This window comes from Triplophysa rosa, linkage group LG24, assembly GCF_024868665.1.
Source record: "Triplophysa rosa linkage group LG24, Trosa_1v2, whole genome shotgun sequence".
Taxonomy (NCBI): Eukaryota; Metazoa; Chordata; class Actinopteri; order Cypriniformes; family Nemacheilidae; genus Triplophysa; species Triplophysa rosa.
The window spans coordinates 14267825-14281359 of NC_079913.1; the positions used below are offsets into that span (position 1 = coordinate 14267825).

Below are 13535 nucleotides of genomic sequence, written 5' to 3' on the forward strand. Positions count from 1 at the left end.
GCATTCTGTGTTACAAGCATACGTGTATTGTTTGATTTAGTGTTGTGCGGCTTTAATACTAATATGTTTAATACTAATATGTCTTCCTATGTGTAGGCTGTCCAGCGAAAAATAATTTTTGCTATGAAGGCTTGTGTCAGCACGGCGGTCATTGTGAAAACAAGTGGAACACCTACTTCTGTTACTGTACTGATGGACGAGGTGGCAAGAACTGCGATCAGGGTAGGTGGATGTGACTGGTAGTGTGCCAGGGTGCACATGCTTGTTCTTGGATGCATCAAGCACATTTGTATGCATTTGTTGTTTTAAATCAGGCGTTGATTGGTCGAGGAAGTCAAGGAAGCAGGCAGTACGTTTATGCGATGGTGTTTCCTGGAAGGGAAATGTTTCCAGGGATAAACATCAGCCAGGATCTGGTCTACCCTTATCAACCTCATAGACTGGGATTTACTTTGTAAATGTAAAAAAGTTTAAAGCTGTGCTCAGATGGAGAATGAGATGTCTTTCTGTCTATGTAGGCTGCTTATTTTTAAGACAGTATACTTGCTCAAATAGAACCTTATAAGTGAACCTTGTGAGTGGAAATGCAGCTCCCTCAAATAATGAAATATAAGTATGCTTTTAGTTGATATTTCTTTCAACTAAAATGTAGAATAGCATGTTGCTAATTGTTGTTATCTAAACACTACATGCATTATACAGCACAGACAAGTGCAACCTATTGGTGAAAAACACTTTTTGAAATTGATATATAATTAACATTACCATTTACTACAGTTTGCTATCTAGGATAAACATTTTCAATGAGCTTCCCTTAGGAAGATTTACCAAGGTTTTATTGTAGTAAGTGTAGTAACCATGTATTTTTTTCCACAAATACCATCCAAAACATACTGTACTGTAGTACACTTTAGTATTTACTGTACCATAATAAACTGTGGTAAAATTCCTAAAAAAGGGGTTTTTACCCTTACAGTAAGTAAATATTGCAGTATACTATTGTATTTACCACAGTTTATTAATTTACTATGGATAATGCTTCGGAATTCTGTACTGTACTATACTATAGTAATATTGTTGTAGTACATATATTGTAATAGTACACTTACTAGAATTGATCAATTTACTATGGTAATGCTACAGAATATTGTAGTATACTATATGAATATTGCTGTAGTATGCTACAATTTACTACTGTAACAGTAGTAACCACTGTAGTATACAACAGCATTTTTATGTAGATATATAAACTATGGTGACTGTGGTAAAACAGTAAAATGGTTAACTGACTTGAGCAAAATGAGGTGTGTAATTTTGCTACCAACTTATTATCACAGCTTTTGTATTGAGAGCTCACCAACGATGCTTTTCAACAGTATCTAGGTAGGTAACTCACTAAGATTTGGAACATTGACAATTTGGACTAATTTTGATCTGTATTGAAGTGCCCTCAAGAACAGGAAGTACAGTCACCTTCTGTTCTAAGCTAAATATCTAAATATAGGGTGAATTCAAAAAGCATGCTTGAGGGCTTGAATACCATGTTCGGCACATTTTACAGGGCAATAAATTTACCACACTTTGCCATCTTTGGCAGTTAATACTGGTACTTACACAAGAGTCAGACACAACAGGACTTTACACACTTTGTGATGCATTGATAGATGTGTGCAAGTCTGACTGTGTTGAAGCAAAGTAAATGATATGCACCCATTTAAGAGGGGATAGAGTGAATCAGGCTTGTCCCGCAGCCCCCTCACCGACCTGTTGGGACAGCACTCTGTTATGAAAGATGGATGTTCAAGTCATGTCATTATCAGACAATAACTTTGTTGACTCAGACACCCTTCTCCAATTTAGTGTTCTGCCAGAGAAGTGTGTCTGCCAGGAAAGAGTGTAATTTTTTTATGCTTATGAGATGGATGCCTGAGGTAGCCCCATCTTTGCGGTTTGTTATCGTTACAGCTTTAGAAGAAGTAAGTGGCTTGTTTCCAGAGCGAGTAAAGCCAAATTCAGATATTATCAACTATACACTCTTGCCATAGCACAGATAGAATGTCCATCTCTAGTAAAACATGTAACTCTGCCTGCAGCGGCTGGCAGATCTTTGGCTATTTTACAAAATTCAGTTGTGTTAGTGTTGTCGGCAATGTTGGAAACATTTCATTCAGTTCATCATATATACATGGCCTCAAAGCTAGCAAACACAAACTAAATGCTGTAAACTCTATGGGGTCTTTAAAAAATTTGAATACTGTAATCCAGACATTTCTAATTCACGTTTGCACATTTTTCAGTCATGCCTTCACCGCAGCACTTTGATGGTCACGCCATGGCATCATGGAATGAGCCCGATATCACCATTGCTGTACCTTGGTACATCGGCCTGATGTTCCGCACTAGACAGACCAGCGGAACCGCAACACTTATGCAGGTTAATGCGGGGGGCGCATCTCAAATCAACCTTCTGGTGAGTATTTAAAAGTCACACTTCTGGTATGTTATTGTCTTCGCTATGTGCTGCAGTGACTACATTAGTTATAAACCTTTTCCAAACTTTCTTTAAGATAATTGACAAGCATGTGAGGTTTGAAGTGCATCTGGGAGAGCAGCAAGTGGCCGCGCTTGGTTTCCCAGAGGTCCGAGTGAATGACGGAGAATGGCACCACATCCTAGTGGAGCTGAGGAGCAGCAAGGAAGGGAAAGACACCAAGTACCTGGCACAGGTCTTCCTGGATTACGACATGTTTATGGTATGTTTTGTTGTGCACCCTCCTACTAATGCGGCTTTCACATAGGACGCGGAATGCGCTGCGCTATGAAACCCATTCATTTCAATGACTTGCACCGCGCAAGGGTGGTTTATTGCTGCGTTGACCAAAGCGCATACGCAGCGGAACAAGTTCAAGATAGTTCAACTTTTGCCGCTGCGCTCTGTGACGATTACCCGCACAGCCAATAGAAACGAGGCATCCAAGCGCGGAAAACAAAATGGATGAACAGGTACTGTGTGTGTGTCGGAATTTTCGGAACTGCACAACACAAATTTGCGCTTGAATAGTTGGCATGTCAGTTTTGTTTTAAGTCAGGTAGCTTGTTGTTGGTAGGCAATATGCATGTGAAATGGACACGGGCAGCGGCAGCATGCCATTTTTCCGCCTCCCCCACTACTTTAAAATAAAGCTCTTTTGCTATAGAAAATGTATAGAACTCCCGCTATTTTGAAAACTCTTCCAACTGGCCAGCGAAGCGCAAATTGAAGGGCTACGCTGAACCCAGCGGCCAACGCAGCGCATTCCGCATCCTATGTGAAAGCCGCATTAATCATTTACATTTAATTTACATTTGTTCATGTAGCAGACGCCTTTATTCAAAGCAACTAACAAATGTCCAACAAAGCTTTTTATCATAAAAAAGCAGTAAAGTACCACAATGCAAAGTTCCAGGATTGTTCAGAAATAGGAAAAATAAGAAATCATGAGTCATTATAGAGACCATTTATATAGGCCTACTGTAAATATACACTACTTTTCAGAAGTTTAGGGTCACTTACTAATTTTTCCATCTTTTGAATAAATAGTACACTATAGAATGACACAAATGTAAATATGTGATTAGGTAAATACAAAATAAATCAAAACTATATTATATTTTAGCATATTCAGCGTCATTCTTCATCTATAAATAATGTATTTGTGGTATTTTATCAACCATGTTTTAAAGATATATCACCCTGAGAATTAAGACTTCCCATTATTTCTGTGCTCTCATTAGCTTTTTTATTTCATTATTTGCTTTAAGTCATCTAATAAAAAATATTTTTGTTATGAAGTAAAATAAATTTACTTCGACACAATTATATTTTCTCCACAAAGCAAATTTTAAACATTTAGGCATTCAGATCAATACGGGTTTGAAGATCATGAAACACATTTCACCGAAGCGAACAGTAGTATAAAGTTACATTAACAGGGTTCAGTCAAGTGCTTGCAGAAAATATGAATTTTAAGACATTCCTGTAATTGCAAGGGGCTAGGCTGTTTGGGTGAGGCCGGTGAGATCATCCATTATTAAAGTGGTAAAGTGAAAGTGATGAAAACCATGTAATGAATCTCTGCATGCTCTTACAGAAATCAGCAGAGATCGGGAACGAATTGCCTGGACTCAAGCTGAGGAGCTTGTTTGTTGGTGGACTTCAGGGACAGAGCAACAGTGTCCAGAAGGGCTTCAAGGGATGCATGCAGGTGAGAACTGGAGAAAGTACTGGTACTGTTATCATAACCTGAGATGAGTTTGAGTTCAATGCATATATTGATATCATTACCATATTTACACCTAAAGACCAAAAACACCCTAGCTACCACGTAGCAATGCCACCTAAGTCACCCTAGCAACCACACAGTAGTGCTTAGCAACCACCCTTATATCTTATCATTGTCACACAGAGCTTTGCACGGGTTAGCAGCACCCTCGTAATGTAAACCTTGTTTTAGCTGTTTCGTTAGTGTATTTATGTTCATTTTTCACAGGGTGTGAGGATGGGCGAGACAGCCACCAACACAGCTAACATTAACATGCAGCAGGCCCTAAAGATCCACGTGGAGGAGGGCTGCGATTTGTCCAACCCCTGCGATTTAAACATTTGCCCTGAGAATAGTTATTGCACGGATGACTGGAACGCACACACCTGCACCTGTGACCCTGGTATTTACACCGGCATTACATTCACAGGGTTTGTAAACATGCATTTGAGATTAAGGCGTTTTCTGATTTTGTTCTTGTTTGCTGTTTTTTACAGGTTTCTTCGGTAAAGACTGTGTGGATGCATGCCACCTGAACCCCTGTGAGCATTTGTCCACTTGTGTTCGTAAGCCAAGTTCCTCTCATGGTTATACATGCGAGTGCAGTCCGGACTATTATGGGCAGTATTGCGAAAACAAGTAAGTCACTAATATAGTGTTCTATTAAATAAGCAACTATACTGTTCACTACTAATACTTTCTTTATTTTTTTACCATTTTTGTCCTCACATATAAAGTAGTTCTGCACAAAATATATAACACAGTGTAACAAATTTAAGTTTCTCCCGACCTTTTTATAGTTCTTGTACAATTATGTGGTGATAATTATTATTGTAATATTCATTTTCATGTAGGATCAATGTTTTAGTGTACTGTATATTTAGCTCAAGTCAATTTTAAGCTTATCATTAATTACGATATATCGGTATATTGCAAATAAAATTTTTCACACATTTAAAAAATTATGTTCCAATTTTCACTGTCAGAAAATTCTAGAAATGTATGTTGCACATGGAAGGTGGGATGAAGTGATGATGGGTGACTATGTCTGGAACTTGGTTCATGAGGACAGTAATTGTCATAAAAGACAAAAACGATCAAATGTACACTTCTGAAGTTTTGGACAACTCTTTTTTAGTAACTGTTATGTTAAACTGTTGTTTTGAGTTCAGTGTTATGCCAGTACCTTGTAATATCTGCGTACGAGCAATACTGCCGAAATGTGTGAAAATATTTTTTTGTGTTTTGTGAGTACCGTCGATGGTAGAAAAATTGTATGTGATTTTCGTATTCAGCATGTTAAACTTCATAAAGAAACAGTAAAACCTTTTAAAAATTTGTTACATTTTGTAATATAGTATAATTAGTATACCTATATATCTACCTGTTCACATATCTATCCTATTGTTTTTTACAAAATATACTATTATACTGATGTCTTTTTAATAGAAGGACATCTGTCTGTTCAATTTGTTTGACACAAATGTGCCGTTGTTATAGTTTTGCACTGCCTCATCATTTGCCCCATTTCTGACCTTATGTAGCGTGACTTGGAGATACAGTCTTTTGATTTGCAACATTATGGAAATCATTTTCATTTCAATGGTGTGTGTTTGTGTCTGTGGGTGTGGCTGCCATTGTGTTGGCATCGCTCCATACAGCAAATCAAAGCAACACAATACACCCTGTCGCATGCCCACACAAGCTCCTGAGCAATATGACCTCCCCTTCCATTTTCATATTTAATCTGATAAAACCTAAGATCAGGGATGAATTCCACTTTTCCTGTGCTTCTTTTCTCACTCTGTTGACATGACCGTCCTTTATTAAATTAAGACACAAACATGGTGTTGGCATCCGATGCTGTTAATAAGCACCATACAGCCACTGCAGTCACTATTTTTTATGTTTCGAAGGAGAGGATTTTAGAGAAGGCGTTTTTCTTGAATGGAATTGTTTAATAGAAATGCATTGGGCAGTTAATCAAAATACTGTATGTTTGAAGGCTGTATTGACCAGAAATATTATTTACGTATATAGATATGAATGCTTGGCTGATGCATTAAATGCATTCTTCACATTTGTTGGCAATAAAAACCATGATCTCCCATTACCTACTATAGAAGACATTCTATAGTGGATTTCGTGGTAATACTGAGAATGCAAAAAACAAATAATCAAACATGTCATGCATTATGATTTGTACCCTGATAGAATTTTAAAAAATGACACATGTAATTAATCTTTAATAGCTTGAAGCGTTCATGTTAGCGACTTGCCTAGAAAGTTTCAGGCATAACACAGCTAGACTTAACTAGCAGGTCTAGTTTAGCGAATATTTAAAGAGTGTGGTTCCAAACTCAAGTTTTAATTTTTTTTCAAAAATCATGTTTTTTTATTGTGTATTCTAATTAATATCAATCAAACTGCAGTTGGTTTGTTTTGATTTAAGCCATAATAACTAAAAAAATACAGCTAGCTAACACAATAAAACACAATAAAAACATGATAACATAATAAAAAAACATGTAAAAACTTAAAATTAAGTTATCTCATTTTGGAACCAAACTCTTCATTTACAGGAACATATCCTAAATCCAATATGACAGTATAGATTGTTTGTCACTTGCCTCAAATACAACTGATAAGAGGGTTTTCTAAATTCGTACCGGTAGCACGTGATGTTTTGTGGGTATTAATATGCATTAAAATTGGAAGTTACCGTTGTTTAGTTTAGCAGCGTAGGATTAATGGTTTGATCCCAAGGAACACAAATACTAATAAAAGGTATACCTTGAATTCACTGTAAATCCAAAGCATCTGCAAAATGCATAGGTGTATAAGCAAATTTAGCAAATTTAATATTGGCAGAAAACAGTGGGTAAGGGACCGTGTACAAAGTTCACACATTACAGATAAATGAAGTTGCATTTTGATTAGTATAAATAGTCAAACGTCATTCATGATGAAGTTTCATGACGTCATTTCATGATGTCACTTCATTCATGTCATTTCATAGTTTTTCTTACGGCAGCTAGATGCCGTTTAACTTTAAAACGTAACTATAGGTTATAACCAGCTGCTCGCACAATCCACCTATGAGGTTGTGTTTTGTTGGAGGAGAGGTTCGTTTACTAACAACAGATTTTCCAAATCACCTGCTTTTTATGATGTATATACAGTATATACTGTATATAGGACACAGTCCTATACAAAAGTCTTTGGCCACCCAAGTCAATGATGTCTGAACCTATTTGCCTGGGCAGTTGGTCTTCATGTACCTGTACAAACCTGTTTCTCATTAGTTTCCTTGTCCTGAGCATTTTGCTGTTACTTTTCCCAAAGTGTCTGCCAACCGGCACATCTAATCTCATTCTTCGGTGTGGCATGACAAATCCTGTCAGTGATTGAAGGAGTTTGTTCTTGGTTGAAGTTTGTTGACAGATCTTTATGATGCACTGAGATTATTAGATCAGCGGCCTTCTTGAAAAACGTTAAGTCAACATGACATCAAAATGGATCTATTTGCTTTTCTAAAACACAAGATTATACCTGTTTTTAATTCCCCATAAGTGCATGTCATTACTAAGAAAACAAAATGTACATATGTACTCATGGTGATTCTCACTCAGGGTGGAGAAACCGTGTCCTCGGGGTTGGTGGGGAAGCCCCATGTGTGGCCCCTGCAACTGTGACGTCAGCAAGGGCTTCAACTCTGACTGTAACAAGACCACAGGAGAATGTCGCTGCAAGGTGCAATTTTTTTTTCAAACAGAACAAATGTACAGTATAAAATTATTTTACAGTCTAGTAAATGTTTAAGAGTCCCATGACTATCGTTTCAACGTATTCTTTTAAATGCAGGACAACTACTATCGACCGAAAGGTAGCGACACCTGCTTCCCTTGTGACTGCTTCCATTTGGGTTCCAACTCCCGAACCTGTGACCCAGAGACGGGTAATTGCCCTTGCAAGGCGGGTGTGATTGGGCGACAGTGCAACCGCTGCGACAACCCCTTCTCTGAGGTGACCAGCACTGGCTGTGAGGGTACGTAGGCATTTAAACCTATGTTGAGTTTAAAAACACACTTCCTGTAATGTGCTTATGGATTAATGTGAAGTCATGTTTTCTGTCTTAACTCTTCAGTTGTATATGAGGGATGCCCAAAGGCATTTGATGCTGGAATCTGGTGGCCCAGAACCAACTTCGGACGCCCGGTTGCCATGAATTGCCCCAAGGGAACTATTGGTGAGTGTTGCTGTTCTTGTTACTATGTACTTCTATATTGTTTAGAAGAAATAACTGAGATGTGTCTGTTATTTTTCTTATGGCAATCTTTTATTAATAAAGAGTTAAAAATAAGATAGAAGATACTATTTTGTTTTAGGCGAAGGGCAAATGTCTACGTTTCGAAAATGTATGAATACAAAATGTATTTTTTACTTGTAGATTATACCACCCAAGCATTTGATTTAGCATACAGGTAGCAAGGTGCTACTGTTTGGCATTTATATAACTGAGGTGAAATCATAGGCTGAGTCTTGTGCAGATGCCAGTGTTATTCTTTCACTTGGCATTGCCTTACCCCATTGACATAAGCCAGCAGAACTCTCATTGGCAGAGCTTTGCAGTCAGCTCTTTCCATTGTTCAGGTAAACAAATGTTAGTGAGGCCTTGTCTCCAGAGAGATGAACACAACGTATTGTAGGGCTTGGCTTGGCAGCAATTGTAGAAAGATACATTTAGCCTGTGCTGTTAAATGACTTGAAGGAAAAGGTTGTGGGATGAGCTCTCTGTCCCATTAAATCTGTGTTTTCAGTATAAGTTGGGCAATAAATATTAAATAACTTTTTGTTTTCAATGTTGATATTTTTAGGCACTGCCGTCAGACACTGCAGTGATGAGAAAGGCTGGTTGCCCCCTGAACTCTTCAACTGCACCACCATGACCTTTGCTCAACTAAAAAAACTGGTATATATCATTTTGAAATAACATTACTAATAAGGGATATTTAAAGTAATTACATCATAAAAAAAATAGGTCACACTTCAGTATAGGGGGCAATTCTCGTTATTATAATAATAATATATAAACTCTTCATTTGTTGCTTATTAATAGTTAGTAAGTGTAATATAGCTCAATAAAACGGAAGGAAGGAGGCGGGAACCGGCGAACATTCAAAACATTTAATCAAAAATAAATAAACAATAAACAGCAATAAAACAGGTCGGCAGCCCCTCACGGACGACTGCCGGCCACACAAACATAAACACAAAAGTAACAAGCCGGCAGCCCCTCGCGGACGACTGCCGGCAACATGAACATAAACAAACTTAAACAAAACTTAACTAATGTCCGGGCCCGGTCCTCTCTAGCCGTATTCTCCTGCCGTTCGTCCTTTTATGCTTCTGCTCACCTACGTGAGAGATACGAGGCCGGAATGATGCCCAGCTGACACTCATTATCAATCGCGTCCCGGCCTTGCTTCTTCCTCTCACGGCTCTCGTCACGCCTCCCTCGTCTCAGTAAGGTAGTTGTTAGGTTAAGAAATTGGGTAGGATTAGGGATGTAGAATATGGTCATGCAGAATGTGTGCTTTATAAGTACTAATAAACAGCCAATATGCCAATAATAGGCATGCTAATAATAACTAGTTAACAGTGAGAATTGCCCCCTATACTGAAGTGTTACCAAAAAATAAATCATGTTACTATTTTATTATGTACTGTATTAAGTATTATATTATGGTGTGTTATTGAATTGACTTAGAAAGACTCCTCTTGTTCTTTACTCCACAGAATGAGGAGCTGCACCATAATGAATCATTGATGGATGGGCAGAAATCGAACGACATTGCTCACATGTTACAGAATGCCACCGATCAAACCAGTAACTTCTATGGTAATGACGTTAAAACCACCTACCAGCTCATTTCCAGGATTCTGCTCTTTGAAAGCAAGCAACAGGGTTTTAACCTGGCTGCCATGCGTGACGCCAAATTCAATGAGGTGGGTTGTGATCTTTTATTTGTACCTTTACTTAATAGTGTTTTCTTCATCCCTCATGTATATTGTGTGGCTTAATGAGTAGAGTTTATTATTTAATATAATTTTTCTAACAATAAGACCTAAGATTGCCCTGGCGAACAGTTAAAAGGGGGTCTTTTGACTTTCATTAAACCTGAGACGTACCCAGGGACCAGAAAAAAATATCTAGGGACCCAAATATTATATAGACTGGGAGATGGGCTTTTTTAACCTGGGTCAGTAGGAACTATCCAGAATACCCTAGAAACCACCTGCAAATGGACTAGAAACCACCAAGGACTCCATAGCAACCACATAGCAACACCCTAGCAACCGCATATCACACCATTGTATTGTTTTGTACACAAAAGCACCACTCACATTTTCTTACAAAACAGATAAAATGTTTTTACTAATGTTTGTAGCTATAGCAACAGTTGGATGTTGGGCTGCCCAAAATTGTGAGCCCTGAGGTTTAGTGGATTACTGTAAATAACACAGCATAAAGCAGCTGACGTCATAAGAACAAAAACGCCCACATTTAAAACACATTTGGCAACATGAACATACTTTCACTTTCCACATTCACATCATTTTTGTCTGATCTTGGCCGGAATTCAGTATTTTAATAGGACTTAAATCTCTAGAACATCTGTTTCTGAAGTAGTGAAATATGCGCCTGAATGTTACAGAACATTGTAAAGGCTGGCAGTGCGATCCTGGATGCCAGTAATAAAGAACATTGGGATCAGATACAAAGAACAGAAGGGGGCACGGCACAACTGCTGAGAAACTTTGAGGACTACGCCAACACTGTAGCTCAAAACATGAGGAAGACCTACCTGAAACCTTTCATAATTGTCACAGAGAACATGGGTAAGTTACTGGATATTCGGTAGTTAATTTAATTTTTTTATTTTTATTAATGTTTGCAGCAAAATGAAATGCTCCCTCATTTGTAAGTATATAAGCATCCTATCTGTTAAATTAATAAATGTAAATATTAATATATAGTACATAATGTAATATATATATATATATATATATATATATATACAGTATACTATATGTATATATATTGCATATTTTATATTTGTACTGTAGTACTACATATAATTTTTAATTATATGAATTAATTGTATATATATTTACAAATATGTTATTACAATAATAATATATCTGATTCTTTTTCAGTTTTTGCGGTGGATTACTTGGATGCCACATATCCGGATGAGTCAAAAATTCCTCGTTTTCAGAGAACTGACCAGGAGTGTCCCAAAGACCTGAAGTCATCTGTTCTCTTCCCAGAATTCAACTTCAAATTATCAGAAAATAAAGGTATAACATTAAAGTAACACTGAATTATAGCTTCATTAATCAAATAAACTGATGTAAACATTTATGAGCTGTAATACACACCAGATTCAAGAACTGAAGGTAGAACATGGAGAATAATATGTTTGATATATACTGCTCAAATTGTATACATTGCTCTTTTTTTAATGATTTAATTTCTTGATATTTGTTAGAGTAGGTGATAACCCAACATTTGTTACCGTGTTACTGTGTCAGAATTTGGCTCTCCTGTTTTTGCCAAGTGGTTGATGTGCTTATGTCGAGAATCGGTGAGGGAAGAACCCTCAGGGAGGGGGTAACACAGATGTATTAAATACAAAACAAAACACCCACAATGGGGAAAACTAACAAAACACGAACTAGGGACACAGTAAGAAAAGAAGACTTCAAAAACAAAACACTTCCCACGAGGGGGCAAAAATAAACTAAATACAGGGATCGACACAACGTCTAACAAACACGGACTAGGGCAAGGCAAGGCACAAGGCAAGGAGTACACGCAGGGTAAATAGCAACAAGCACGACTTCAATATGGGTTGGGGTGGCATAACAAAAACAACAAACATGGGGGGGTGGGGAAACACACGAGTCCATGGGAGGAACAGTCTTAGTCCCTGGGGGCGCTTGAGGGTGCGGAGTCCCGGGGGACTTGGTAGTGGCCTGGGCAGGCTTGGCTGCTGGCTGGACACGGCTAGGGGCCGGACTGACTGCCGGCTGGAAGGCCAGCTGGAAGGCCGGCTGAGTCACCGGCTGGAAGGCCAGCTGGTAGGCCGGCTGAGTCACCGGCTGGAAGGCCGGCTGGGACACCGGAAGCACTGGACTGGACACCGGAAGCACCGGACTGGACACCGGACTGGATACCAGACTTGACATCGGACTTGACACTGGACTGGACGCCGGCTGCTGCACCGCGACCCCCTCCGTTGCCTCTTCTTCTTCAGCCAAGCCACCCGTCTGGTGGTCGGCTGAAGGAAGGAGGTGAAGGGCATGGCTGGCTCGGGGCTGGAGGCCTCCAACGAGGACCCCCAAGACTCTTGCCTCCCCCGCTTGCCACCGAGGCTGGCTGGAGGCGAGGCTGCAGGGGTTGAGGCGGATGGTGTGGCGGTGTCTACAACCCCGATCTGCAGGGCACGACCCTCCGGGATCGCGGCCAGCGGAGATGGGTAGCTGGATTGGGTTGAGACCCTGGACTCTGATCGGTATGTGGCGTACCGCCACACAACGTCAAAGTCCAGCGGTCTCAACGACCGCATCTCCGCCCGCGAAAGAGGGTCCCTGAGACCGGCGTTGAAGATCACCGCCAGTTCCGCCTCCCCGAAGACCACCTCCTCCAGAAACCTGTCGACATAGTCCCCGAGGTCTGTGTTCCCCTGGCGAATGCCGCAGAGGAGGCGAGCCTGGTTAGATCGGGTGGTGTCCATGGCTGCCTGCTGGGTTCGTTTCTGGCTCGTTCGTTCTGTCGAGAATCGGTGAGGGAAGAACCCAGATGCAGGCAGCGTTGGTGAAGGGGTAACACAAATTTATTAAATACAAAACAAAACACCCACAATGGGGAAAACTATAACAAAACACGAACTAGGGACACAGTAACAAAAGAAGACTTCAAAAACAAAACACATCCCACGAGGGAGCAAAAATAAACTAAATACAGGGATCGACACAACGTCTAACAAACACGGACTAGGGTAGGCAAGGCAAGGCACAAGGCACGCAGGGTAAATAGCAACAAGCACGACTTCAATACACACCAGGGATACACAGCCAAAAAGCACACAGGTAAGCACAACGAACGAGCACAAGACAATAGACACAAAGGCTTTTTAAAGGGGAATACAAAGGAGGGATGATAAA

General features: G+C 39.5%; 2 protein-coding genes across 11 annotated transcripts in view; one reads left to right on the forward strand and one right to left on the reverse strand.

The window, feature by feature from the left end:
- The window catches only part of LOC130547623 (uncharacterized), a 403303-nt gene that overhangs the window by 103309 nt on the left and 286459 nt on the right, over positions 1-13535 (reverse strand). The window lies entirely within an intron of this gene.
- Positions 1-13535, forward strand: part of celsr1a (cadherin EGF LAG seven-pass G-type receptor 1a) — a 93336-nt gene that overhangs the window by 67016 nt on the left and 12785 nt on the right. For all 6 annotated transcript variants that reach the window (XM_057323709.1, XM_057323707.1, XM_057323708.1 and 3 more), the window contains 13 exons: positions 97-222; positions 2298-2470; positions 2568-2753; positions 4131-4244; positions 4530-4704; positions 4799-4940; positions 7934-8054; positions 8166-8349; positions 8449-8550; positions 9179-9273; positions 10101-10310; positions 11021-11204; positions 11523-11666. In XM_057323709.1, the coding sequence (XP_057179692.1) occupies positions 97-222; positions 2298-2470; positions 2568-2753; positions 4131-4244; positions 4530-4704; positions 4799-4940; positions 7934-8054; positions 8166-8349; positions 8449-8550; positions 9179-9273; positions 10101-10310; positions 11021-11204; positions 11523-11666 (1956 nt within the window). The remainder of the gene's footprint in view (positions 1-96; positions 223-2297; positions 2471-2567; positions 2754-4130; positions 4245-4529; positions 4705-4798; positions 4941-7933; positions 8055-8165; positions 8350-8448; positions 8551-9178; positions 9274-10100; positions 10311-11020; positions 11205-11522; positions 11667-13535) is intronic.